This window comes from Pristis pectinata, chromosome 31 (genome assembly GCF_009764475.1).
Source record: "Pristis pectinata isolate sPriPec2 chromosome 31, sPriPec2.1.pri, whole genome shotgun sequence".
Lineage (NCBI taxonomy): Eukaryota > Metazoa > Chordata > Chondrichthyes > Rhinopristiformes > Pristidae > Pristis > Pristis pectinata.
Window position 1 is genome coordinate 9,820,441 of NC_067435.1, and position 27,787 is coordinate 9,848,227.

Below are 27,787 nucleotides of genomic sequence, written 5' to 3' on the forward strand. Positions count from 1 at the left end.
TTCCCCTTTTTATTGGTTAAATTGGTAAATTGGTTTATCATTGTCACATGTACCTAGGTACAGTGAAAACATTTGTTTTGCATGCCATCCATACAGATCATTTTGTCACATTAGTGCATTGAGGTAGTTCAAGGGAAGACAATAACAGAATGCAGAATATAGTGTTACAGTTACAGAGAAAGTGCAGTGCAGGCAGACAATAAGGTGCAAGGTCATGACGAGGTAGATTATGAGATCAAGAGTTCATCTTATCATACAGGAGGTCCATTTTATAACAGCAGGATAGAAGCTGTCCTTGAGCCTGGTGGTATGTGCTTTCAGGCTTTTGTATCTTCTGCCCAATGGGAGAGGGAAGAGAGAATGTCTGGGGTGGGTGGGGTCTTTGATGATTTTGGCTGCTTTACCAAGGCAGCGAGAAGTGCAGACAGAGTCTATGGAGGGGAGGCTGGTTTTCATAATGTTATTTATTATTTTCAGGTCACAGCCATTGGCAAGGCCAGAATTGATAATCCATTCCTAATTTTTCCTTGAACAGGTGGCAGTCAGTAGCAGTGATGTAGAGGTTAGGTTATGATGAGCGGATAACAAGGCCATTTCAGAGGGGAGATAATATCCAACTCTGGCTCTGGAATCAAAACTTATCCAGACTGGATAATTTGCCAAAATTCCTTGCCTGAAGCACATTAGTGAACCAAAAAAGACTTTATGACAATCTGGAGGTTTTGTTGTTGCTATTGCTGTGGATGGTTTTTGTTTTTTTAATTCAAAATTATATAATTAACTGAATTCATATCCCACAGATGCTGAGATGGGATTTGAACTCAGTATCTGGATTGCTAGTAAAGCCCTGTGATTTATTAAGCCAGTAGTTTAACCACTCACTACCACCACTCTCAATCTCTTCTCAGATCTTCAATCAGAATCTGTTATGACTACCACCATTCTGGTCTTCACCACTGGCAAAAATACTTCATCCCCATCTATTCATTCAACCCACTTAATCACAATCAACTTAAAAAGTTAAATTAGATTACATCTTAAGGCACGTACCACAAGCTTCTATTCCACTGTTATAAAGACTATTGTATGGACCTCTTGTTTGATAAGGTGAAATCTTGATCTCATAATCTACCTCGTCATGACCTTGCACTTTATTGTCTGCCCTAACTGCACTTTCTCTGTAACTTGTAACACTTTATTCTGCATTCTGTTATTGTTTTCCCTTGTACTACCTTGATGTACTGATATGATGAAGTAATCTGTATGGATGACATGCAAAACACTGCACCGTGGTACATGTGACAATAATAAACCAATTTACCAATTTGAGGTATGAGGTTTGGTCACAGAAGAAGGCACTTCACATTCTGCATGCTGAGGCTACGCAGACACTGTCTCACTTCCAAGATTTGCCTGTGTTCTGCTCAGTACATTATATGTGTTCATTCCTAACAACCTCATTAACCTCATGGGCAGGTAAGGTAGTGTAGGGCAGGCATGGTCGTGTAGTGATTAGCATAACACTTTACAGCGCCAGCAACCGGGTTCAATTCCGGCCGCTGTCTGTAAGGAGTTTGTACGTTCTCCCTGTGTCTGCATGGGTTTTGTCCGGATGTCCGGTTTCCTCCCACATTCCAAAGACACATGGGTTAGGAAGTTGTGGGCGTGCTATGTTGGCGCCGGAAGCGTGGTGACACTTGCGGGCTGCCCCCAGAACACTCTACGCAAAAGATGCATTTCACTGTGTGTTTTGATGTACGTGTGACTAATAAAGATCTTATCTTATCTTATACATAAAATTAAAGGATTTTGGACTAACTGATAATTTCATGGTATGTTTTATGGCAAACTCTTATGTTGTTGTATTATCTTGTGCAGTCCAAATTATTGCATTGCATTTCTGTGCATTGCCAAGTTAGTGGGCAGTGGTTCAGTTATAGACATTAGATTGTATTACATAATTGTTATTTGACCTCATTACATGGTGTTAATAAAATCAAGGGAGCTTCGATCAGGTGCATTTCTAGTCTTTGGACATGGGCAGTTTACACTGCCACTGCTCTGTGTAGCGTCAAAGTTTCCTCCAACAGGGTGTTGGGAGGACAAGTCAATTGGATTAGGTCTCTTCGACAGGCTCCCTGTCCATTCACAGATCATTTGTAGATCCACACAATGCAAGGCTTTGAACATTCTCCTGCATCTCAACATTAAACTACTTGCCCTGTAATCCACAAAGACAGCTGTTTCCATCTCGGCCATACTTCCCATCTTAATCCCATCCCAGCAGAGACTCCCTTACCAGCTGTTAGCTGTGGCTCAGCGGGTCAGATATTTCTTGTAATCATATAGCACAGAAACAGGCCCTTCAGCCCATCACATCCATGCCAACCATCAATACTAATCCCATTTACTAGCGCTTGGTCCATAGCTTTCTATGCATTGGCAATTCATGTGGAGGTTCTGGGCTCAAGGCTCACTCCAAAGGCTTGAAGTCAGCACGATGTTGGAAGCTTGCTTAGGTAAAACCCAAATCTGACCTGAACATAGCCAATCCAAATCCGACCCAAGCATGGCCAATCCAAACTCACTTCAAGTATAGCCAGTCTGAACCTGGCCAATCACAGCTGATCTGAACCAAATCCAGTCATGGATGATCAAAGTCAGACCCTCATAGCCATATGAGCCCAACTTAACCACAACAAATCACTACCCTGTCCAATTATGATCAATCCAAACCCAACCTGACCACGGCCAATCAGAACCTGACCCCTCCATGGCCAATCCGAGCCTGACCCTGTCACAGCCAATCAGGGCCCAGCCTGAGAACAGCCAGTCAAAGCCTGACCTGACTGTGCCTAATCCAAATCTAAACCTATCATGGCCAATCGAGCCCAACCTAATCACAGCCAATCAAAACCCAAGCTAATCCCAGCCAATCCAAGCCTAAACCAAGCTGAGGAACATGTAATTTATTTCATGTTCCACCCAACTCAAACCCACCACAGTGGGCAGAGGTTGGGTATGCAGAGGTGGCTGGAGGCTGTGGAGGTAATGGATGGGCAAGGGAGGTGGGGAGCGTAGCAGGGGTAGGGACAGGGCAGGTTCGACTTATCCCTAGGATGCATACAACAGACATGAAGGATTTACCTGGAAAGGGGATTACCATGGCAACCAGTCTCTTCCAATCCTCATTTTATTACCATGGAGGGAGGATCCAGGGCACACATCCCTGCTTCATCATGAAGAGTGTTCCAACTTTTATCTGTCACCTTGAGATTGTCCAATGGCCCTCCCATTACCTCATGATCCATGGGTTCAACTCTAATGGAGCTCACTGCCAGGCACGGCCTCCAAACCCACTCTCTTCTTCAAGGGATTTTCACTCCCCACAGACATTAATACATAGTATTGGTATTGGTATTGGTTTATTATTGTCACTTGTACTGAGGCGCAGTGAAAAACTTGTCTTGCATACCGATGGTACAGGTCAATTCATTACACAGTGCAGTTACACTGAGTTAGTACAGAGTGCATTGATGTAGTACAGGTTAAAAACAATAACAGTACAGAGTAAAGTGTCACAGCTACAGAGAAAGTGCAGTGCAATAAGGTGCAAGGTCACAACAAGGTAGTCTGTGAGGTCAAGAGTCCATCTCATTGTATAAGGGAACTGTTCAATAGTCTTATCACAGTGGGGTAGAATCTGTCCTTATGTCTGGTGGTACGTGCCTTTATTCCACCCGATGCTTTGACCAATGCAATGAAATGTTTATTTATTTATTTTACCTAGTGGTGGAATGTTTTCAGTTATGAAGAAAAATTGGGTTTGTTTTCCTTGGAGCGGAGGAGGCTGAGGGGAGACCTGACAGGGCGGATTGTAAGAAACATCTCGCTATGGTAGACGTGTCTAACACGAGAGGGCAAAATGTTTAAAGTGAGGAGTCGGGGATTTAGAGGGGATCTGTGGAAGAATTCTTTCACCCAGAGGGTGGTCGGAATCTGGAACGCACTGCCTGAGAGACTCTTACACAATGTTTCAGGTCAGGACCCTTCTTCAGGATATGTCGGAAACATTGACTGTCTGCTTTTCTCCACGGATTCTACCCAACCTACTTGGTTCCTCCAGCATCTTCTTGTTTTCTCATCTGGATTCCAGCTTCTGCAGTCCTTTGTTTCTCTACTCTTACACAACATTTGGAAAGCATCTGGATGAATCGCCAAGGTGTAGTAGGTTATGGACCCAAATCTGACCTGAATACAGCCAATCCAAATCTGTTATGAGCACAGCCAATCCAAACTCATTCCTAGCACAGCCAACCTGAATCTGACCTGGTGGTAAATGGGATTAGTGTAGACAGGTACTTGATGGTCAGCATGGACATGATGGGCCAAAGGGCCTGTTTCTGCGCGATGAAGAGCTGGCCTGACCCAATTCCACCTCTGTTCGAGGACCTGTAGTATTGCTTCAGAGCTGATTGAAGCCAAGCCAAGCCAAGGACATGAGTCCTGGTTTCTTAAGGCTCCGTTCAGGTAACTATGCTCCAGTTCACGTCAGTACTGAGGGAATGCTGCGGTGTCAGAGCTGCTGGCTTTGTCCAACAATTTAAACCAAGCCCTTCTTTCCTCTCTTGGGAAAACTGATCCAGCGCTACTTTTGGAGGACTTACCTCCTTGACTAAAGCTTATCTATCAGTCCAAACCATGTCATAAGATATCTTTATAAGTCACATGTACATTGAAACACACAGTGAAATGCATCTTTGCGTAAAGTGTTCTGGGGGCAACCCGCAAGTGCCGCCACATTTCCAGCGCCAATCATGCCCACAATTTTCTAACCCGTACGTCTTTGGAATGGGGGAGGAAACCTGAGCACCTGGAGGAAACCCACGCAAGCACAGGGAGAACGTACAAACTCCTCTTATAGACAGCGGCCGGAATTGAACCCGGGTTGCTGGCACTGTAATAGCATCATGCTAACCACTACACTACGATGCCTGCCCTCACAGTTTACCTGGTCACCACTGCGTTGTGGTTTATGGGAGCTTGTTTTGTAACCCCTCAGCACTGAGGCTAAATCTTGTGCTCAGACCCAGAGTGAGACTTGAAGCAAAGATTTATTGGAGAGATGAAGAGCTACCCACTGAACAACATGGAACATGGAGCAGTACAGCACAGGAACAGGCCCTTCGGCCCACAATGTCTGCACTGAACACAACCTCAAATTAAACTAAATCTCTTCTCCCTCCACACAAACCATATCCCACCATTCCCTGCATATTCATGTGTCCAACACCTTCTTAAACGCCACTATCGTATTTGCTTCCACCACCACCTCTGACCCAGGCACCTACCATCTCTGTGTAAAAACAAAACTTGCCCCACACATGCCCTTTAAACTTTCCCCCTCTCACCTTAATTGCATGTCTTCTAGTATTTGACAATTCCACTCTAGGAAATAAGATTCCTACTGCCTACACATAATACTGGCAGCCTGCTCGTTCTGTTGATAAATCCCTCTCACCTTCAGGTGGGTCCTTGAGATCAAGGAAGACTTGTTTCTGTTCTAGAGGTTCTGAAACTGCTGAATGCACTGAGATCTGGGTGGAGTTTGGTGGGTGAAATCCCTGTTCAGAAATAAGATTTGACCATGTGGCCCCTCAACTAGTGCCTGCTATCCAACACAGAAAGCTTCCTGTAGACTGAGGGGGAGTAAGTGTGACCCCACTACTTAAGGAAAGAGAAAAGAGGGAACACACAGGAAAATAGGGGCAGGAGTAGGCAACAGTCCTTCAAGCCTGCCTCGTCATTCGTCATGATCATGGCTGATCTACCCCAGGCCTCAACACTTCCTCTGTTCCAGATCCCCATCGCGCTCAATCCCTCGATCTTTCAAAAAATTTATCTCCCTCCACTTCAAATTCTTTTAATGATCCATCCTCCCTGGGACAGAGAGTTCCAGAGAAGAAATTTCTGCATACCTCCGTTTTAAATGACCTTGCAACCACGTCCTCTCGCTTGAGATTCTCCCACCAGTGAAGCCATTTCTACTTCCACCATGTCAAGCATCTTTAGTATCTTATATGTTTCAACAAGGTGATCCCTTGTTCTTTTAAGTTCCAAAGAATGCAACCAACCTGTTTAGTCTCTTTGACAGGACAACTCTCACATCCCAAGAATTAGCCTGGTGAATCTACTTTGGATTGCCTCCAGTGCCACTGTAACCTTTTTAGATAAGGGATGTGTACAATACCCCAGGTGTAGTCTCACCAACACTCTATGCAATTGTAACAAAATTATTTCTCAACTCCAACCCTTTTGCAATAAAGGCCAACATGCCATTTGCTCTCTTAACTCCTTGCTGCACTTGCCTGATAACTTTTTGTGATTATTACACAAAAGCACAACAGTCCCTCTGTACTTCCAGACACAGCCCACTCGTTTTTACCCAGATCACGGCTCTGCTCTGCACTTGAAGCTGGGGTGGCTTCCAGAATGGATGGACTGAAAATCTGTTTGATCTTCATGAAGGTTCCACACAAAAATCAGCTTCAGTTTGGTTCCCCGTGAATGTCACAGAGCTGCTTCAAAATTGGCCACAGCACAGGCTGGGGTTTGAAATGAAATGTTATATTGCTGCAACAGAGGGTGAACTAGGATTGAGTTTAAGGACATATCAGCTGCAGTAATAACAACGGCTCGTCTTTAATAACAGCGAGTTGAAGCCATTCAATAACAGAGAAATGGCTTTCACATGATTGTTTTAAGAAAGTCATTGCGAAAAGTTCAACTCAATTTTTTGGGCTGAGGAAAAAGGGCACTGGCTTCCTAATCTCTGACCTGATTAGAACTGCCTAACGCTAACCATAATGTACCAGAGAAAATTAAAAAACTCTTTGTAATGCTAAACTCAAAACAAGAGTTGTTAAATATTCTTGACTCCATAATCCATTAGTCTGTCTCCATTAGAAGAATAGGATCACTCATTAAACTTTCCTTTAAAGGAACAGTTTCACAATATTGTGTCTTAATTAAAGGGAGGGAGTTAAAATGTGATTGCCCTTTTAAAGGGGTGGGGCTTTTGTATGAGCTTCTTTTGAAGTGTCAGTATCTCCATTATGGGTCCAAAGGAGAGGTCCCTTTGAAATTTGTGTCCTTTATATGGGCAATCCATTTGAAAGATGGGAGTTTTAAAGAGGCCGTCCCACTGAATTATATTTCCTTTAAAGAGGCAGTGCCTCTGAATTTTGTGTTCTTTAAAGAGCCAGTCCTTCCGAACGATGGGTTCTTTGAAGGGGACAGCACCTCTTAAAATGGGTCTTTTAAAGGGGCAGTTCCTCTGAAGTACATTTCCTTTAAATGGTGCACTGCCCCTGAATGATGGGACTTAAAGGTGCTGTGTTCTACTGATGCACTATTTTTGCCACGTGGAAGATTTTTCAACAATGGAGCAGGTTCTAGATCAGCAGATCTGCAGCAGCGCAGTTATTCAAAGACACTGCTGTGATCCCTGGTTATCGAGGGACAGAGATGGGGAGCAGATCCCACAGCCAAAGGAGAAAGCAACCAAGAATCTGTAACAGTAAGAAAAAGGCAGGACAAGCTGAAGCAGTAAAACCTGATAGTGCTTAAAGGTGAAAGCCTTATATGCATTGCCTTTAAACATACTTCTGGTGTGAAATAATGACTCAGCTATTGAACTACGTTCTCACACATGTCCATTGTTGAAAGAGATGTTGGCAAATAAAATCATTGTATTATTAGATGTTGAGAAAGAGTTTACATTTATACACGTTGTATGTTGGACTTTTTTGCAAGAGGATTTGAGTACAAGTGTAGAGGTGTCTTACTTCAATTACAAAGACTCCTGGTAAGGTGGCATCTGTAATGTTGTGTACAGGTCTAGTCTGGATATAGGGAATGTGGTAGAGTTTCACCAGATTGATTCCTGGATGGTGGGCTGGCCACATGAGGAGAGATCATGCTGACAAGGCCCATGTTCATTAGGGTTTAGAAGGAGGTGAACTCTTACAGGGCTAGAAAGGTAGATGAGGACTTAAGTCTCCCTTGGTTGGGGTGATTAGAACCAGGGTTCATGGTCTCAAAATAATGGGTTCCGCCATTAAGGACAGCGTCGAGAAGAAATTTCTTCACCCAGAGACTAGTGAATTTATGGAATTCTTTACCCAAGAGGGCTGTGGAGGGTCAGTTGCTGAGAATATTCAAGATAGTGGGCTGACAGAGTTTTGGTTATGAAGGGAGTGAAAGGATAGTTGAGTCAATTTGAATTTATGTCGTGCTCAAGTACGGTGGGGTACAGGTACATGAAAAACTTACAGCAGCATCACAGGTACGTCGGTATAGATAACACACAGCATATAAATCACACATAAATTATACAAGACAATGAAGAGAAAGAGAAAAAAAGACTACAAAAACAAGTCATCAGTGCAATCAAAAAGGCAAAATCAGAGACAAGTCTATGATAGCGCAAGACGTGGTCCGTAGTGTTCTGTTGCTGAGGTAGGGTTAGGGTTGTGCAGGTCGGTTCAAGAACTCAATGGTTGCAGGAAAGTAGCTGTTCCTGAACCTGGCGGTGTGGGACCTGGGGCATCTCTACCTCCTGCCTGATAGTAGCAGCGAGAAGAAGACACGACCCGGATGGTGGGGATCCTTGATGATAGATGCTTGAGGCAGCACCTCCTGTAGATGCTGTCAATGGTGGGGAGGACTGTCCCTGTGATGGACTGGGATATTAAGATAAGATATCTTTATTAGTCACATGTACATCGAAACACACAGTGAAATGCATCTTTTTCATAGAGTGTTCTGGGGGCAGCCCGCAAGTGTCGCCATGCTTCCGGCGCCAACATAGCATGCCCATAACTTCCTAACCCGTACGTCTTTGGAATGTGGGAGGAAACCGGAGTATCCGGAGGAAACCCACGCAGACACGGGGAGAACATACAAACTCCTTACAGACAGCAGCCGGAACTGAACCCGGGTCGCTGGCACTGTAATAACGTTGCGCTAACCGCTACACTACCATGCCTGCTTTGGGATACAGTGCAGGAAAATAGTTGGAGGTAAAAGATCAGCCATGATCTTACTGAATGCCGAGCAGGCAGAGGAACTGAGGGGCCTATTCCTACTCGTATTTCCTATATTCTTATGTTCCAATCCAAAGCCTAAAGCGTTTCATTGCCAATTGATGACTTCTGAGGTGTAGTCACTATTGTTATGTAGTCGATCAAGGCAGCCAATCTTCTTACAGTAAGCTCCTCCTGGCAGCAAATGACACGTCAAACTGTCTTGCGGTTGATGCCTAAGCAATACATATTAATTGGACCTCTGGGGAGAAATTCTCCACTTTTCCCAAAATACTGTTGTGGGATTTTCAACAACTTGAGATGACAGAAAGAATTTACGATTTCACTTGATGTGGTTGACAGTACAGCACTCCCTCAGTACTGCACTGAGAAGATGTCTATCGAGCTCTTGTGTTCAAGTCCCTGGAGTGGGGCTTGAACCCATGATCATCTGAACTTGGTGAGACCATTCCCCACCAAGCTGAATTTATCATCCAAAGGGACTGCTCAGGACATAGCTTGTAAATATGTCCCCTGGTTCAGTGATGTTTGGCCCAGTGGGATGTGGGTTCAATTACCTATAACCTACTATCAGGGGCATTGGTTGATAGTAGTACATGCTCCATGTGCTGTGCTGCACTCTTAAAGTGTCCAGGGTGACTTGATTGAGGGTTTTAGGATAATGTTGACACAAAGTATTCTGACCACAGGTAAGAAGAGTCCAGGAAAAGAGGACATGATCTCAAACCTAAGCCAGGCCACTAGTCGAAGTTCGGAAGCATTTCTTCAGAAATATCTTATCTCAGTGCCAAGTGTAGGATTCTCAGATGAGCTTAGTGTGGCCTTGTTATGTTGCCATGGAAAGACACAGAAAGGTTTCCTATGACTTTGCCAGGCTCTGCTGATACACTGTGAATCATAGAACTTTCAAGACACAGTGCCTGACATCGTCTTTGTGCTGTTTCCTTTCTCCTTGACTGGTCATGACTCTGGGGTGCTTCATTTCTTGGCCCACATATTTTGGGTGAGTGGTGTTCCCTTTCCATATATTTCCAAGTATAGGAGGCCATTCAACCCATTGAGTCTATACTGGCTTACAGAGCAATCTCATTCTCTCACAAATTTTCCTTGTAACTTATTCATCAACTACTATCATAACTAGCCTCCCCTCATGGACTCAGTCTACACTTCCTGCTGCCTCGGGAAAGCAGCCAACATAATCAAGTACCCCTCCCACCCCGGTCACTCTCTCTTCTCCCCTCTCCAGTTGGGCAGAAGATACAAAAGCTTGAAAACCTGCACCACCAGGCTCAAGGACAGTTCTATCCTGCTGTTATAAGACTCTTGAATGGACCTCTTGTATGATAAAGATGCACTCTTGCAAGGTAGTGTAGCGGTTAGCGTAACGCTTTACAGTGTCAGCAACCCGGGTTCAATTCCGGCCACTGTCTGTAAGGAGTTTGTACTCTCTCCCCGTGTCTGCATGGGTTTCCTCCGGGTGCTCTGGTTTCCTCCCACATTCCAAAGACGCACGGGTTAGGAAGTTGTGGGCGTGCTGTGTTGGTGCCAGAAGCGTGGCGACACTTGCGGGCTGCCCCCCAGAACACTCTACACAAAAGATGCATTTCACTGTGTGTTTCGATTTACATGTGACTAATAAAGAAATCTTATCTTATCTATCTTGTCATGGCCTTTGCACCTTATTTATCTGCCTGCACTGCACTTTCTCTGTAACTGTAACACTATTTTCTACATTCTGTTATTGCTTTTCCCTTTGTACTACCTCACTGTTCTTATGTTTGGAACTATCTGTCTGAATAGTATGTCAAAGCTTTTCACTGTATCTCCGTACATGTGACAATAATAAACTGATTCCAACATCCACCAATGCCCCCTGATGGTTGGTCATAAATACTTAAACTACATCCCACTGGGCCAAACAACACTGAACCAGGGGACATGTTTACAAGCCATGTCCTAAGCAGTCCCTTTGGATGATAAATTCAGCTTGGTGGGAAGTGGTCTCACTTCAAGTTCAGATGGTCTGTGCTCGACAAACGAACAGCTAGCATTCCAGCACATAGTCTGTAGCACCTATTGATGTTTCAGTTTATTTTCCTTTGCTGTTCCTCCGCAGACTCTCTTCCCAAGTCCCGAGGAAGGCTGGGAGATATACAGTTCCGCCCAGGATCCCGATGGGAAGTGTGTGTGCGCTGTGGTTGCCCAGCGGAGTATGTGCTCGCGTGACGCACGCAGTAAGCAACTGCGTCAGCTGCTGGAGAAGGTACAACTTGGCCATTCGTTTACTCCGGAGGTGTTGGGACTTGCTGGGAGGTTCTGAGCACATGGTACTTATTTAAAATGGCTAGGTGCTTTACTGTCAAACCTTATGTGTTGACTTCATTCAGACCAGCGCCTTGAGAGCCCAAACCATGCTGTGATCAATGCAGAATCAGTGTTGCTTCCCAGACCACCTTTCATCTGTTGATAGGGTCAGAGATGAGTTTCCAAGAGTTCTTGAGCATGCAAGGAACATGTTAAAGCGGCAAATAGCTGTTTGCTTGACTGTGTCCCTGTGTGTCTGTCTGTGCATGTGGATATGTGGGTCTGTCCATTTGTGTGCGAGTGTGCGTGTGTGTGTGTGTGTGTGTGTGTGTGTCTGTCTGTCTGTCTGTCTGTACGTACAAGTGTCTGATGACATGCCATGCATGTCTTCAAGTGTGCTATGAGTGTGTGTGTTTGGATACTATGTATGTTTGTATGTATGCATATCCTGTCTGTGTTGTATGTGTGCTGTGCATGTCTGTGTGTGTATGTGTATGCATGCTCGTGTGTTGTATATGCATGTCCATACTGTGTGTGCATGTGCATACATGTGAGTGTTTTCGAGCTGTTTAAAAGTTGCAGCAGCAGTGAGTATCACGGGGCTGAATTCATCAGGTGAAATCCAAAGGTCACAGCACAAGCCTTGACCAGTGAGTGAAGTGGTGCCCCTACTCTCGGTGTTGGGTGCAGATCAACCCTGACTCACTCTGGGTACTCAGCTCTCCAGACACCAGCTCCCAAAGCTGATCAGTTCTGCTTGGATTCAGGGAAGTAGGTCCCTCTTGGAATATTGAGATTGCAGTCGCTGAAGCAGCTGAAGGTCCCGTCCACATGTATCCACCTGGGCTGTGATCACACCTCTAGTGGTCAGCTCTCAGCTCTGGTTTGTCCCACTTTATACATTTAAACCCCACTCTCCACTGACCAGCCCTTGCATCCATCTCCGTCCAAGACTTGGCTACATGCAGGAATTTAGAAAAGTAATAAACTTTATGAAGTATTTTCAGAGACCCCACACCGAGTAGAAAAGGACATAAATCTGAACCTCAAAACCTCCATGGATCACCAGTTGTTCACACTGGATTCCCTTCATCTCTAAATGAGGAACATTAAGGTCACCTTGTTTGAGATATACATATAAAGGTTGAGAGACAATGTGCCGCACTATACTCAAGGTGAATTGATCGAGCTTTATAGCATGGTGTTGGTACAAGGAAACTTGGTCTGCTGCCAGGGAGAGTCCAGAGCAAGGGGTCACGGCCTTAAAAGCAGTGCCAGGCCACTGTCAGGTCAAGTCAAGTTTATTGTCATGTGCACAAGTACGGTGAGGTAGAAGTACAATGAAAAACTTGCTTGCAGCTGCATCACAAGCACCCAGGTACAGGCAACACACAGAATATAAAGAAGAGGGCATGACCCGATTAGTGGGGATCTTTGATGACAGATGCCACTTCCTTGAGGCAGTGCCTCCTGTAGATAGGAGAGGTTCAGGAAGACATCTTCACACAGACAGTAGAGGATGTTTGGAACACTCCCTCATAATAGTGTAAAGCCTGAGCAATCCTCTCACACGTCACCAGCCAAGGTTAAGGGTTCCTCCAGTGATGGGCATATTGCAGATTTCGCAAGTCGGTCTCAGTGAGATCCTGAAACTGTGCCCGTCCTGCCCTTGAGCTGTGGTCTGAAGGAATAGTGCTGCTCAGTGTGGGTCTCACCGTGACCCCCAGTCTTGGTACAGTAACAGAATCCAACTTCACCATGTTGGTTCTTGAGTGGCCCACTGTGAAACCAGCCTCCCCTCCCTGGACCTTGTCTACGCTTCTCACTGCCTCGGTAAAGCAGCCAACATAAGCAAGGACCCCACCCACCCCAGGCATCTCTCACCTCCCCCCTCCCATCAGGCAGAAGATACAAAAGCCTGAAAGCACGTACCACCAGGCTCAAGGACAGCTTCTATCCGGCTGCTATCAGACTATTGAATGATGCCCTAGTTTGATAAGGTGGACTCTTGACCTCACAATCTACCTCATTATGACCTTACACCTTATTGTCTGCCTGCACTGCACTTTCTCTGTAACTGTAACACTTTATTCTGCATTCTGTTATTGTTTTCCCTTGTACTACCTCAATGCACTGATGTGATGAAATGGTCCATATAGATGGCATGCAAAATGAAGTTTTTCACTGTTCCTCAGTACATGCGACAATAATAAACCAACTTACGAAATCTACCAAATGCAGGGACATCTTGGGGCTTACCAACTGTTCCATTTGTCCTCCGCCCCCAGCGGGAAGCTGCTTAGTCACTCCAAGGCTCCGCTGACCTGTCTGTCAATCTCCGAACAACACACCTGCCATAGCCAACTCACCATGGATGGTCACAGCTGAGTGAACAAGTACCTGAGCAGCCTTTATCTGTCATGGTGTGACCATATAGATGGTGCCTAACATCCTCTATGTGCTGTTACCTTTCTGCTTGGCTGCTTATGACCCTGGTGATGTTTCATTTCTTGGCCCATATTTTTTTGTGTGTGTCATTCTCCCCTTCCATATATAGGAGGCCATTCATCTCATTGAGTCTATACTGACTCACAGAGCAATCCCATTCCCCCACTTCCTTTCCCCGTAACCTGTTCTTCGCTTTAACTCTCACTCCCAGATTCTACTACTCACGTACACACTAGGGGCAATTTACAGTGGACAGTTAACCTACAGCCCACACGTCTTTAGGATGTGGCAGGAAACCAGCCTAGTGGCTCATTTAGTCAAGCTGCTGCCTTACACCTCCAGCAGCACTTGTTCAGTCCTGACCTTCGGTGCTGTCTATGGGCAGTGGAGAAAGTCTAAAAAGAGATTTACAAGGATGATTGCGAGAAAGTGAGGGTACAAATAAGAAGAAAACCAAACAGTCCGAGGCTCCCTTCTCTGGCCTGACTGTTGTGGAATTTGCAGTTTATTTATAAAAGCATCTACATAATTGATTCATGAAATGACACAGAACAGAAAACCATTTAGTCCCCATGCCAATGTTGCCTCTTTGACAGAACTCAGAATCAGGTTTGTTATCACTGACGTACGTCGTGAAATTTGTCGTTTTGCGGCAGTGGTACTGTGCAAGACAGAAAAGTTACTATGTTACAAAAATAAATAAATAGTGCAAAAGAGGAATAATGAGGCAGTGTTCATGGGTTCACGGACCATTCAGCAATCTGATGGCAGAGGGGAAGAAGCTGTTCCTAAAACGTTGAGTGTGGGTCTTCAGGATCCAGTACCTCCTCCCCGATGGTAGTAACACGAAGAGGGCATGTCCCGGATCGTGAGGGTCCTCAATGATGGATGCCGCCTTCTTGAGACACCGCCTCTTGAAGATGTCCTCGATGGTGGGGAGGGCTGTGTCCGTGATGGAGCTGGCTGAGTCTATATCTCTCTGCAGCCTCTTGCGATCCTGTGCACTGGAGCCTCCAAACCAGGCTGTGATGCAACCAGTCAGAATGCTCTCCACTGTACATCTATAGAAATTTGCAAGAGTCTTTGGTGACAGACCAATTCTCCACAAACTCCTAATGAAGTATATCGCTCCCATTCCCTGCTCTTTCCCCATATTCCTGTAACTATCTCCTCTTTTGCAGGTCATAAAAATTACTGGTAAATAAATCTCTCCTCCTTTCATCTCTGATTCTTTTGCCTCAAATCTCTAGTTCAATTATCTCAAATCTCTAGTTTGTTGATTATCAACTTTCCTGACAAGAAATAGCAAAATGATTCATACGTCCATTCAATCTCCACTTAATCTTCTGTAAAGAAAAGCAAAATCCCAGCGTCATTGCTGTTTCTATGGTTAAATCCTCACCTCCATTCCCCAATACCTTGACATTCCCTGTCTTCCTAAACACCCTTCATCAAAGCCAACAGAATGGGGAGAGGCGAACTGCCCTAGGTTTGAACCTGTACCCCCTAGACTGAAAGATAAGTCTATGCCAATAATTTAGCCAGAAAGAGTGCAGTAACAACATCAGTTCTTAAATCACTGCTATGCTCACATATTAATGCAAGCTTCATATATTTGAAAAGCACGGATGAAAATCTTTGCAGCTTAATTAACAGCAAGAGTAATTTTAAAGTATATTATTATGCCTTGCCTTCAGGGAATAAAATGCACTTAGAAATGTTGACCTTGGTTGATTGCCAAATATCATTTAATTATTCCAATTATGTTATCAGTTAATTCAACCACCAGACAATGTGACAATTTGAAGTCAAACCTATGCTGTGAACTAGAAATGGTCCACAAGAAGAATATTGCTTTTACTTAGATCAAACTGCTGAATGTGTAACATGGAACTGCAGAGTTCACGTCACAGTCCACAGTGACCTGTGAGTGTGTTGGGCACTTAGAATCGATCGGTTACGTCCTAGTTAATAGCCACAGGGAAAGGGGAGGGATTAATTAGGGAGGTCTTGCAAAGACCCGACACGGGTAAGATGACTGAGTCCGCACTCTCAGTGTCATTCTGTGACTCAGTCATATACAATGAGTCTTAAAGGACAGAAACAGGCCGTTCAGCCTATCAAGTCCATGCCAACCATCAAGTGCTCATTTACACTAATCCTACACCCATCCTATTTTATTCTCCCCACTTTCCTATCAAGTTGCCCAGGTGGGGGCTGATAGGCAAGTGAAGGAGGGGAGGGTGGGAATAGCAACAGAAGCTGGGAGGTGATAGGGTGGAAGTGCTGAAGATAATGGAATCTGATTGGGGAGGAAGGTGGCGTGTGGAATAAAGGGAGGGAGTTGGAGTGGGTAGAGGGGAGTGGTGGAGGAGAGGACCCAGTGGGAGGAATGCATGGGTGATGGGCAGACGGAGGAGGTCTAGCAATAATACCCCTACCACCCACCTGTTTAGGGCACAGAATGGACATCTATACTTCTCTTTTGACCTGATACACAGCCAGCACTGCCAATCGTAGTTCAACAGTCAACAATTAAAGGTTTTATTTTAGGAGCTTTCTCTGCCATCACTGCTAAGTCATTAGCAGTGATGGCAGAGAAAGACCTGTCCTATTTGGGACCAATTAGTTAATGGACAGATTTCCATTATAAGGCAGCAGCTTATGTGGTCGCCAGTGACTGGAATCTGTAATTAATTAATACAATGATGACAGCTAGGCTTGAGAATTACACCAGCCAAGAAAATTGCAAAAGCTAATAAGAATTATAATATTGTGACCAACTGCAGCTCTGTCCTGACATAATCACAACCAAAACTTTCAGAATAAAATTCAGGATAATGCTGCCTCATTTCAATTTTACCATGATTTGAATTTAAATTGCTTGCCATTCATTTGCATTGCATAGAATTCCAATGAATTAAATTCCAAAGGGACTACCTTCAAGCAATTGATGACTTGAGCAAAGGTTAGAGTATGTCAAGGTTGTAGTTCTGTTCAAAGTCACAGTGGCACAGCTGGTAACCCAGTAACTCCAGTAACCCAGGTTCATTCCCAGTCCCGAGGCCTGTCTGTGTGGAGTTTGTACATTTCACTGTGAATGCCTGGATTTCCTCCAGGTGCTCCAGTTCCTTCCCACACCCAAAAGACGTGCAGGTTGATTGCTCACTGCAAATCACCCCTAGTGTGTAGGTGAGTGGTAGAATCTGGAGGGAGGGGAATGTGGGGAGAATACAATGGGATTAGTGTAAATGGGTGCTGGATGGTAGACAGAGACTTGATGGGCCAAAGGGCCTGTTTCCATGCCGTATGGCTACATGGCTTCAGGTGAGGCCTATTTTAGGGCCAATAACCAAGAAATGGGTTGAAAAATAAGATGCTACATCACTATGGAAACAGGGTAGTCTCTCAGTTTCCACGTGTAACGCGAGGCTTCCTCCTCCCTCGTGTGTTCTCAGATGACTCACGGTGAATAAGAAGTTAAAACGATCTCTAGGCTTAAAACAAGAAGCTTTAAGCCAAGGAATTCTGCACTCAGTCCCCCAGTCTCTGTGCCCCAAGCCTGTCGGCCCTTTCTTGAGGCATGGTCACCAAGTTATTCACGTACCAATCCAACCTATTCTTAAGTGCTGACATGGGTCAGGAACGTTTGCCATAACACGTTGAGAAGGACTTCCCTGGAGAGAGAAAGGAGAATCCAGTGAGGGATAAAATTTGCTTTTAAGGAGAGTATTTTTTAATCTTAGCGGTGTAATTATGAGGAATAAGAATAATAAGATATCTTTGTTAGTCACATGTACATCGAAACACACAGTGAAATGCATCTTTTTTGCGTAGAGTGTTCTGGGGGCAGCCCGTGAGCGTTGCCACACTTCCGGCACCAACATAGCATGCCCACAACTTCCTAACCCATACGTCTTTGGAATGTGGGAGGAAACCGGAGCACCCAGAGGAAACCCACACAGACGTGGGGAGAACGTACAAACTCCTTACAGACAATGGCTGGAATTTAACCCGGGTCACTGGCAATGCAAAAGTGACCGACTGCAATTCTGTCCTGACATATCACAACCAAACCTTTCAGTATAAATATTGATCGCTTGCCTTTCTCCAGGAGCAATAGCCAAGCAATTTGGTTGAAGACTAGTGGAAATTTCTTTCTTTTAGTCAGAGAGTTGTTACAGGCTGGAATATACTCCTGACAGGGCACTGAATGCAGATTTCAAATGAGGAGTGGAAGTGTTTTGGAAAGGAAATATTGTAGGAGCACTTGGCAATGTGTTGAATTGGGTAGCTCTTTTAAAGAGCTAGTATGAGTACAATGGATCAAATGACCTTATCTCTCATGGTCTTCCTACCATGTTATTGCTCACATCATATGAACATAAGAAAGAGGAACTAGAGAAGGTGAATCAGCCACCCAAAGCTACTCCACCAATGAGCAAGATCATGGCTGATCCAATCTTGGCCTCTGATCCACTCCCATACCCTCTTCCCATATTCCTTGGCCGACTTGTAGTTTATAAATAGAGGGGGTCCCTGGGATAGAAATGGCCTGACTGACAGAAATCCAACTACGCAAATTCTCCCAAACACCTTAAAGCATTTTTTCAAGCTAGCAGTGATAATAATAATAAAATGTTTCACGGTATTCATTAATGACAAGATATACTATATATTTCATTAGTTTAATTATGCGTCGTTAGGATGATTATTAAAGAGACATAGCAAGTGTATCTAGAGCGATACGATATGGGTTACTGTAGAAAACAGACATTTCTGACTTTCAGAGAAATTGGCTTACAGATAGTTCTCAGGAACAGAACCCTTACATAACCTGGGGACTTCCAGTAAACATGACTCCACATCCCCAGAACTCTGCAACAGGAAGTTCCAAAGAGTTATGATCATCTAAGAGTTGCTCTGGAGACAGATACAGAGACTATAGAACTGAGGCAAAAGAGTAGTGAGGTCATGGACCGTATCCGGATTACGGAAGAGGAGGTGCTGGCTGTCTTGAGATGAATTAAGGTGGATAAATCCTCAGGGCCTGACGAGGTGTCCCCTTGGACTTTGTGGGAGGCTGGTGCAGAAATTGCAGGGGCCTTGGAAGAGATATTTAAAATGTCCTTAGCCACGGGTGAGGTGCCGGAGAACTGGAGGATAGCTAATGTTGTCCTGTTGTTCAATACAGGCTCTAAGAATAAGTAAGGAAATTATAGGCAGGTGAGCCTGATGTCAGTCGTAGGTAAATTATTGGAAGGAATTCTCAGGGACAGGATACAGTATATAAGTATTTGGATAGACAGGGCCTGATTAGAGATAGTCAACATGATTTTGTGTGTGGTAGGTCACGTCTAACCAATCTTATAGAGTTCTTCCAGGAGGTTACCAAGAAGGTTGATGAGGGAAAGGTGGTGGATGTTGTCTACATGGACTTTAGCAAGGCCTTTGACAAAGTCCCAGATGGGAGGCTGATCCAGAAGGTTAAGTCACTTGACATTCAGGATGAAGTATCAATTGAATTCAACACTGGCTTAGCAGGAGAAGCCAGAGAGTGGTAGAAGATGGTTGTCTCTCTGATTGGAGGCCTGTGACTAGTGGTGTGTCACAGGGATCGGTGCTGGATCTGTTGTTATTTATATTATATTAATGATTGAGATGATAATGTGATTAAACTGGATCAGCAAATTTGCGGATGACACCAAGATTGGGGGCGTAGTGGACAGAAAAGAAGGCTATCGAAGTTTGCAGTGTGACCTTGAGCTAGAAAAATGGGCTGAAAAGTGGCAGATGGAATTAAATACAGACAAGTGTGAGGTGTTGCTCTTTGGGAGGACAAACCAGAGTAAGACTTACACAATGAATGGTAGGGCTCTGAGGTGTGCGGTAGAACAAAGGGACCTGGGAATACAGATCCATAATTCCTTGAAAGTGGCATCACAGGTAGATGGGGTCATAAAGATAGCTTTTGCTACATTGGCCTTCATAAATCAGGGCATTGAGTACAGGAGTTGAAATGTTATGTTTAAGTTGTACAATACATTGGTGAGGCCAAATTTAGGGTATTGTGTGCAGTTCTGGTCACCCACCTACAGGAAAGATATCAATAAGCTTGAAAGGGTGCAGAGAAAATTTACAAGGATGTTGCCGGAACTTGAGGACCTGGGTTATAGAGAAAGGTTGAATAGGTTAGGACTTTATTTCCTGGAGTGCAGGAAAATGAGGGGAAATCTTATAGAGGTATACAAAATTATGAGGGGTATAGCTTGGGTGAATGCATGCAGGCTTTTTCCCTTCAGGCTGGGTGAGAAGGGAACTAGAGGACATAGGTTTAGGGTGAAAGGTGAAATATTTAAGGGGAATCTGAGGGGAACTTCTTCACTCAGAGGGTGGTGCGAGTGTGGAACGAGCTGACAGTGGAAGTGGTGGATGGGGGTTCATTTGTGATATTTAAGAGAAGTTTGGATAGGTACATGAATGGGAGAGGTTTGGAGGGATATGGTCCAGGTGCAGGTAGATGCGACTAAGCAAAAGATCAGGTCAGCATGGACTAGATGGGCCAAAGGGCCTATTTCTCTGCTGTAGTACTCTGTGACTCTATGAAGAAATTTCTCCTTATCTCTGTCGAAATGAGTTACCTCCTGATTTTTGAAACAATGTCCACTGGTTCTAGATATAAATTGGTAAATTGGTTTATTATTGTCACATGTACTAAGGTACAGTGAAAGACTTTGTTTTGCATGCCATCCACACAGATCATTTCTATACATTGAGGTAGTACAGGGGAAAAGCAATAACAGAATGCAGAATATAGTGTTACAGTTACAGAGAAAGTGCATTGCAGGCAGACAACAAGATGCAAGGCCATGATGAGGTAGATTGTGAGGCCAAGAGTCCATCAAATCATACAAGGGGACTATTCAAGAGTCTTACAACAGTGGGATAGAAGTTGTCCTTGAGCCTGGAAATGTCCTCATCACACCGCCCTACCTATTGTCCTCAAGAATCGTATATGTTTCAAGTTTGCCTCACATTCTTTTATGCTCCAGTGCCTATAGATCCAATCTCCTTACATTGATCTCTTTATTGGAGCCCTTTCTATCAAAGGGACTCCCAAAGCTGTGGGCATACTCAGCTGTGAGACTGGATTGACTAATTCTAAACCACATGCAAAAACATGAAGGGCTGAACAGTCTCCGACACATGTGGGACAATCACTGCTGGAAAAGGTGGCACTAAAGCCACAACTAGCGTCCTTCAGTGAAGGAGAGTTATCATTCTTATCTGATAATTTGACTGCAGTCCCACACAAATGAGGTACACAATAAGATAGCTAACCTCTACCCCGGAAACAAATTTAAAGAGAACCACTTCCCCACAGAAGTATTTTCGTTTCAGACATTTGCTGAGGATTTTTATTGAAGCAACAATCCCCTTTAATTTTTTTCCGAAGCAGTCAAGTTCAGAATTGGTTTAGGGAAATAAACCAAATTCATTATTTCAGCAATATGCAATGGGCATAGATTATGTTCTTTGCACCTGATATCTTGCACTCTAATTAACTACTTTTAGTCAATGAAGCATTTAAATGTTGAAAGTGGACACTTGTGCTGCATTATAATAAAAGGGAGCTCATTAGAAACCTCACAGCTGGCTTCATCTGTTTGATGCCTGACGCCTGTGAAATGCCAAGTTCCACTGAAGAGTCTTTTGTGTCAACTCAGCTTGCACATTTAAAAGGAGGGAGTCTTCTCACTTAATCAGGCTGGGGGTGAAATCTGATGGTCTTTTAAAGCACCTAAGAGCCTCTAAAGCATTAAGAAGCATCAAGACAGGCACTTGAATAGCCAAGGTGTAGTAGGGTGCAAACCTAATGCAGACGAATTGGATTAGTATAGATAGGTACAACAGTCAGCATGAACATGATAGGCTGAAGGGTCTGATTCTATGCTGTATGACTCCGTGACTCAATGTATATATTAGTCCAGATTTTGCAATCGTTATGATCAACAGTGTGCCATCTCTTTGCTGTGAAAGTAACCAGAATGTTGGGAATTTGGTGGTTTAACACAGAAACTTGTCACCTACTTAATGTGGCTTCTGAAGCGGTTCTCTCTGCATCCTTGTCAGTCAAAGGGAATCACTTGAACTGATGTGACTTCCAAGTAATTATATATAGATTCATATTGTCACACACTGTGGGCCTGCTGTCCACAGTGACCTCAAGCAGCCAGTCACTCCAATCCCTCATTCCCACCAGCTCCTCCAGGTTCTACCAATCACCTACATCTTAGGGGTAATTTACAGTGGCCAATTAACCTACCAACCCGCATGTCTTAGAGATGTGGGAGGAAACCGGAGCACCTTGAGGAAGCCCATGCAGTTACAACAAGAATGTGCAAACTCCACACAGAGAGCACTAGAGGTCAGGATTGAATCTGGGTTGCAGGAACCATGAGGCAACAGCTCTACAAGCTGCACCACTGTGCTAAAAATCTGACATCAATGTGACTTTGTTTAATGGGATCCTAAGCCAAATTTACTGCCTATAAAACTACTTGGCATGACACAAGTATATCATGTACATTGCCATTTTCTTACATAACTATTGAAAAATATAAAGGCATTGTAAATAGAACTGCTTTTAAACTGCTAGCTGGTTATATATTATTGTTCAATCTTTATTTAAGGTTCCAAATAATTAAAAGGTTAATTAAAATTGCTGCAGTTCACTGTTTGTGAGAAAACACAGTGTGATTGGCTGCTTTGCTTGATGATATCACAGCTGCTGGGTGTCAGAGATCTTTTTCAATTAACACCTGGCAACACCAGGAAGGAATAAAACAGAAGACGTGGCCTCAAAGATCTTCGAGGTCACTGGGAGACACATCAGCATTGCTGACTGCAAATTCTGAGCCACCGTGACTGAAAGATTGGACCCTGTGTTGTTGCACATTTATTATCCGAAACTGTCTGGAAGGTTGGTCAATTACAATCTCAAGGAGCTATCCCGAAATCTCATTATCAAACTTTCCTGATATGTTGGATATATTGCTGGAGGATTTGAATACAACAGTAAAAATGTCTTTCCACAATTATATAAAACCTTGGGGAGTGTACACCTGGAGTAGTATGTACAATTTTGTTTTCCTTATCTCAAAAGGTAGCAAAGATTCACCCAACGGGTTCCTGGGTCCGTTAAGAGGAGAGATTGAGTAGGCTAGGCCTCTGTTTTTCAGAGTTTAGAAGAATGAGAGGCGACCTATTGAAATTACACAAAATATTTTGAGTGCTCGACAGGTAAAAAGAGGAAAATGTTCACCCTATTTAGGACTGAGATGTGGAGAAATCTATTCAGAGGGGGGAGAATTTTAAATCTGTCTACCTTCGAGGGATGTGGTGGCTCAGTCATTGTCTGCAATCAAGACCAAAGTCAAGAGATTTCTGGAAATTAGAGGAATAAAACGATATGTGAAACCAAATGGAAAATGGTGACTGAGAGCAACCATCATCTCTGTGAACGGTGGGACAGGCTTGACAGGCAGATTGTCCTGCCTCTATTTCTTGCATTCCCCAAAAGGATCACACAAAAATCTTAGCGAGGGTTCCCAAATGTAGGAATCATCCCAAGCTAATTAGCAGCAAGATGAACAGCACACATTGTTATGTTGAAATTATAATCAGAATGAATCTTCCCTTGACAACAGAATGAACATTAATCCTAATGACAGTCCTGTAGTGAGAGTTTATAATAATCAGTGTACTTCAATAAGTAAATAATGTGGTCTCAATATGCTAAAGTGTAAACGTAGACATCTGAATGATGGACTTGAGGTAAACATTAGACCAGTGTCTGTGGATTTACTTACAGGTGATGCAGCAGAAGTAAATAGACAGAGGCAGAGCTGTATTCAGTCTTTACTGTTGACAGAAACACTGAATTCCCTGGGTATAACTACATTGGAAAGAGCGCAGACGAGATTTAGGAGGATGTTATGGAGGGAGGTCGAGCAGGTTGGCTCTTTTTTCATTGGAGCGTAGGAGAATGAGGGGTGATCCGATAGAGGAGCATAAAATCATGAAGGGCATAGATAGGGCCAATGCACACAGTCTGGGGAACCAAGAACTAGAGGGCATAGGTTTAGGGTGAGAGGGGAGAGATTTAATGGGAACCTGAGGGGCAACTTTTTCACCCAGAGGGTGGTCAGTATATGGAATGAGCTGCCAGAGGAAGTGGGTGAGGCAGGTACATTAACAACATTTAAAAGACACTTGGACAGGTACATGGATAGGAAAGGTTTAGAGGGATATGGACCAAATGCAGGCAAATGGGACTGGCTTAGATTGGAATCTTGGTTGGCACGGACTGGTTGTGCCAAATGCCCGTTCCATGGTGTATGTTAGGGGCGGCATATAGATGGCAGGTTTATAACACAGTGACTCAGCTGGTAGAGCTGCTGCCTCACAACTCCATTGACCTGGGTTCAATCCTGACCTCAGGTGTTGTCTGTGTGGAGTTTGCACATTCTAACTGTGACTGCGTGGGTTTCTTTCAGGTGTTCTGGTTTCCTCCCGCCACCAGCCACATCTTGCCCCTCCCACTCCTTTTCTGCTTTCCACAGGGGCCACCCTCTCCATGACTCCCTGGTTCATTCATCACTCCCCACCCACCTCTCCCTGTCCCCCGGCACTTCCCCCTGCAACCATAGGAGGTGTAACACCTGTACCTACACCTCTTCCCTCACTACCATCCAGTGACCCAAACAGCCCTTCCAGGTGAGGCAGAGATTCACGTGCACCTCCTCCAACCTTGTCGATTGCATTCAGTGCTCATGATGTGGCCTCCTCTACATCAGTGAAACCAAGCACAGGCTGGGTGACTGCTTTGCCGAGCACCTGCACTCTGTCCTCCATGGCGGTCTGGAGCACCCAGTTGCCAGCCATTTTAATTCCCTGCCCCATTCCCTGTCTGTCCTCAGACTCCCAGGGAGGGAGGTAAGAGACAGGAAATTAAAGGCCAGTTAGCCTGACTTCAGTTGTTGGCAAGATGTTAGGGTCCATTATTAAGGATGGGGTTTCAGGCTACTTGGAAGCACATAATAAAATAGACCGAAGTCAGCATTGTTTGCTCAAGGGGAACTCTTGCCTGACAAATCTGCTGGAATTCTTTGAGGAAGTAACAGGCAGGATAGACAAAGGAGAGTCAGTGGATGTTGGATTTTCAGGAAGCCTTTGACAAGGTGCCGCACATGAAGCTGCTAAACAAGATAGGACCCCATGGTATTAGAGGAAAGGTACTAGCATGGATAGAAGATTGGCTGACTGGCAGAAGGCAAAGAGTGGGAATAAAGGGGGCCTTTTCTGGTTGACTGTCAGTGACTAGTGGTGTTCCTTGGGGGTCAATATTGGGTCTGCTACTTTTCACGTTGTATGTTAATGATCTGGATGACGGAATTGATGGCTTTGCGGCCAAGTTTGTGGATGATATAAAGATAGGTGGAGGGGCAGGTAGTGTTGAGGAAGCAGTGAGTCCACAGAAGGACTTGGATAGGTTGGGAGAATGGGCAAAGAAGTAGCAGATGGAATACAGTGTAGGGAAGTGTATGGCATTCATTTTGGTAGAAGGAATAAAAGCGTAGACTATTTTCTAAATAAGGAGTGAATTCAGAGATCTGAGGTGCAAAGGGACTTGGGAGTCCTAGTGCAGGATTCCCTGAAGGTTAACTTGCAGGTTGAGTCAGTAGTAAGGAAGGCAAATGCATTGTTAGCATTCATTTTGAGAGGACTAGAATATAAAAGCAAGGATATAATGCTGAGGCTTTATAAGGCATTGGTCAGATCACATTTGGATTATTATGAGCAGTTTTGGGCCTCATATGTAAGGAAGGATGTGCTGGCATTGGAGAGAGTCCAGAGGAGGTTTACGAGAATGATCCCGGGAATAAAAGGGTTAATGTATGAGGAGTGTTTGATAAAGCTGGGCCTCTATTCGCTGAAGTTTAGAAGGATGAGGGGGGAATCTCATTGAAACCTACCGAATATTGAAAGGCCTGGATAGAGTCGATGTGGAGAGGATGTTTCAGCAGAGGGACAGTCTATGACCGGAGGGCACAGCCTCAGGATAGAAGGAAGTCCCTTTAGAACAGGAGGAGAAATTTCTTTAGCCAGAGGGTGATGAATCTATGGAATTCATTGCCACAGACGGCTATGGAGGCCAAGTCATTGGGTATATTTAAAGCGGAGGTTGATAGGTTCTTGATTAGTCAAGACATCAAAGGTTACAGGGAGAAGGCAGGAGAATGGAATTGAGAAGGAAAAATAAATCAGCTAGGATCGAATGGCAGAGCAGAATCGATGGGCCGAATGGCCTCATTCTGCTCCTATGTCTTATGCTCTTATGGCCCTCCACTGCCAGGGTGAGGCCAAATGCAAACCGGTGGAACAGTACCTTATATTCCACCTGGGACATCCACAACCCAACAGCATAAACACTGAGTTCTCCAGTTTCAGGTAACCCTCTGCTCCTCCTCTGTCTCTCTCTCTCTCCCCTTCTGGTCTTCCCAGTTCCTCCTACATATACCCAACCACCCCCTACACCCCAGCCCCCATCGCCCAGTCTCTTTCCCCTCCCCCACCCTCTCCATCTGCCCGTCACCCACACACCCCTCCCACTGGGTCCCCTCCCCACCCACCGCTCCCCTCTGCCCTCCCCACCTCCCTTATCTGCTTCCACGCTCCACCTTCCTCTCCTATCAGATTCCACCGTCTTCAGCCCTTTGTTGCCTCCACCAATCACCTCTGTCGCTATTGCCACTCCCCCCTCCTCCATCTGCCAATGACCCCCCCCCCCTCAGCTGGATCGACCCGCTCTTGCCCCGCCCCTTCTCCTCCACTCTTTATACTGGCCATCTCCCCTCTGCTCCTTCAGTCCAGATGAGGGGTCTCAACCCAAAACATCGTCGGTCCATTTCCCTCCACAGATACTGCCTGACTCATTGAACTCCTGCCACAGTTTGTTTGTTACTCCAGATCCCAGCATCTGCGGTCTCTTGTGTCTGCCCTCTTGTGCTTGACCATTCCATTTGTGCTTTCTATTATCCCGTGCAAAAGACCTTATGAATGACCTGGGCTCTTGGGCTGTACTCCTTGGAGTTCAGAAGAATGAGGGGGGATGTCATAGAAACATTTCGAACGTTAAAAGGCCTGGACAGAGCAGATGTGGCAAAGTTGTTTCCCATGATAGGGGAGTCTAGTACAAGAGGGCACGACTTCAGGATTGAAGGGAGCCCATTCAGAACAGAGATGCAGAGAAATTTCTTTAGCCAGAGAGTGGTGAATCTGTGGAATTTGTTGCCACAGGCGGCTGTGGAGGCAAAGTCATTGGGTGTATTTAAAGCAGAGATTGATCGGTATCTGAGTAGCCAGGGCATCAAAGGTTATGGTGAGAAGACAGGGGAGTGGGGCTAAATGGGAGAATGGATCAGCTCATGATAGAATGGCGGAGGAGACTCGATGGGCCAAATGGCCGACTTCTGCTCCTTTGTCTTATTGACTTGAAGGAATTCCCCAAGTCCTGGCCAACATTCCTCCCTGATACATCATACCTCCCTCATATAACAGAGTCAGTGCTGCGAATTGGATCTCTCTTCCTCAAAGGGTAGGGGAAGTAAACTCTTTGAACATTTTTAAGGCAAAGCCAGAGAGATTCCTGAAAGCAAAGGGGTGAATGGTTACCAGGGTTGGCAGGAAAGCAGATCTGAGGTCATGAGTAGATCCGCCCTGAATGGCACCCAGATTGCCCTGACTCAAGCCCTGATCAGGACTACAGATTTCGTAACCTGAAGAGCATTCTGAACTAAGTGGGAGTTACACCAGTCCACCTGTTTCACCATCAGGACCATAACTCCTCATTGTTTCTATATATA

General features: G+C 44.7%; 1 protein-coding gene across 1 annotated transcript in view; it reads left to right on the forward strand.

Moving 5' to 3' along the window:
- olfm2a (olfactomedin 2a) overlaps positions 1-27,787 on the forward strand; it is a 367,084-nt gene that overhangs the window by 252,497 nt on the left and 86,800 nt on the right. The window contains exon 2 of the mRNA XM_052042035.1: positions 11,224-11,370. Coding sequence (XP_051897995.1) covers positions 11,224-11,370 — 147 coding nt within the window. The remainder of the gene's footprint in view (positions 1-11,223; positions 11,371-27,787) is intronic.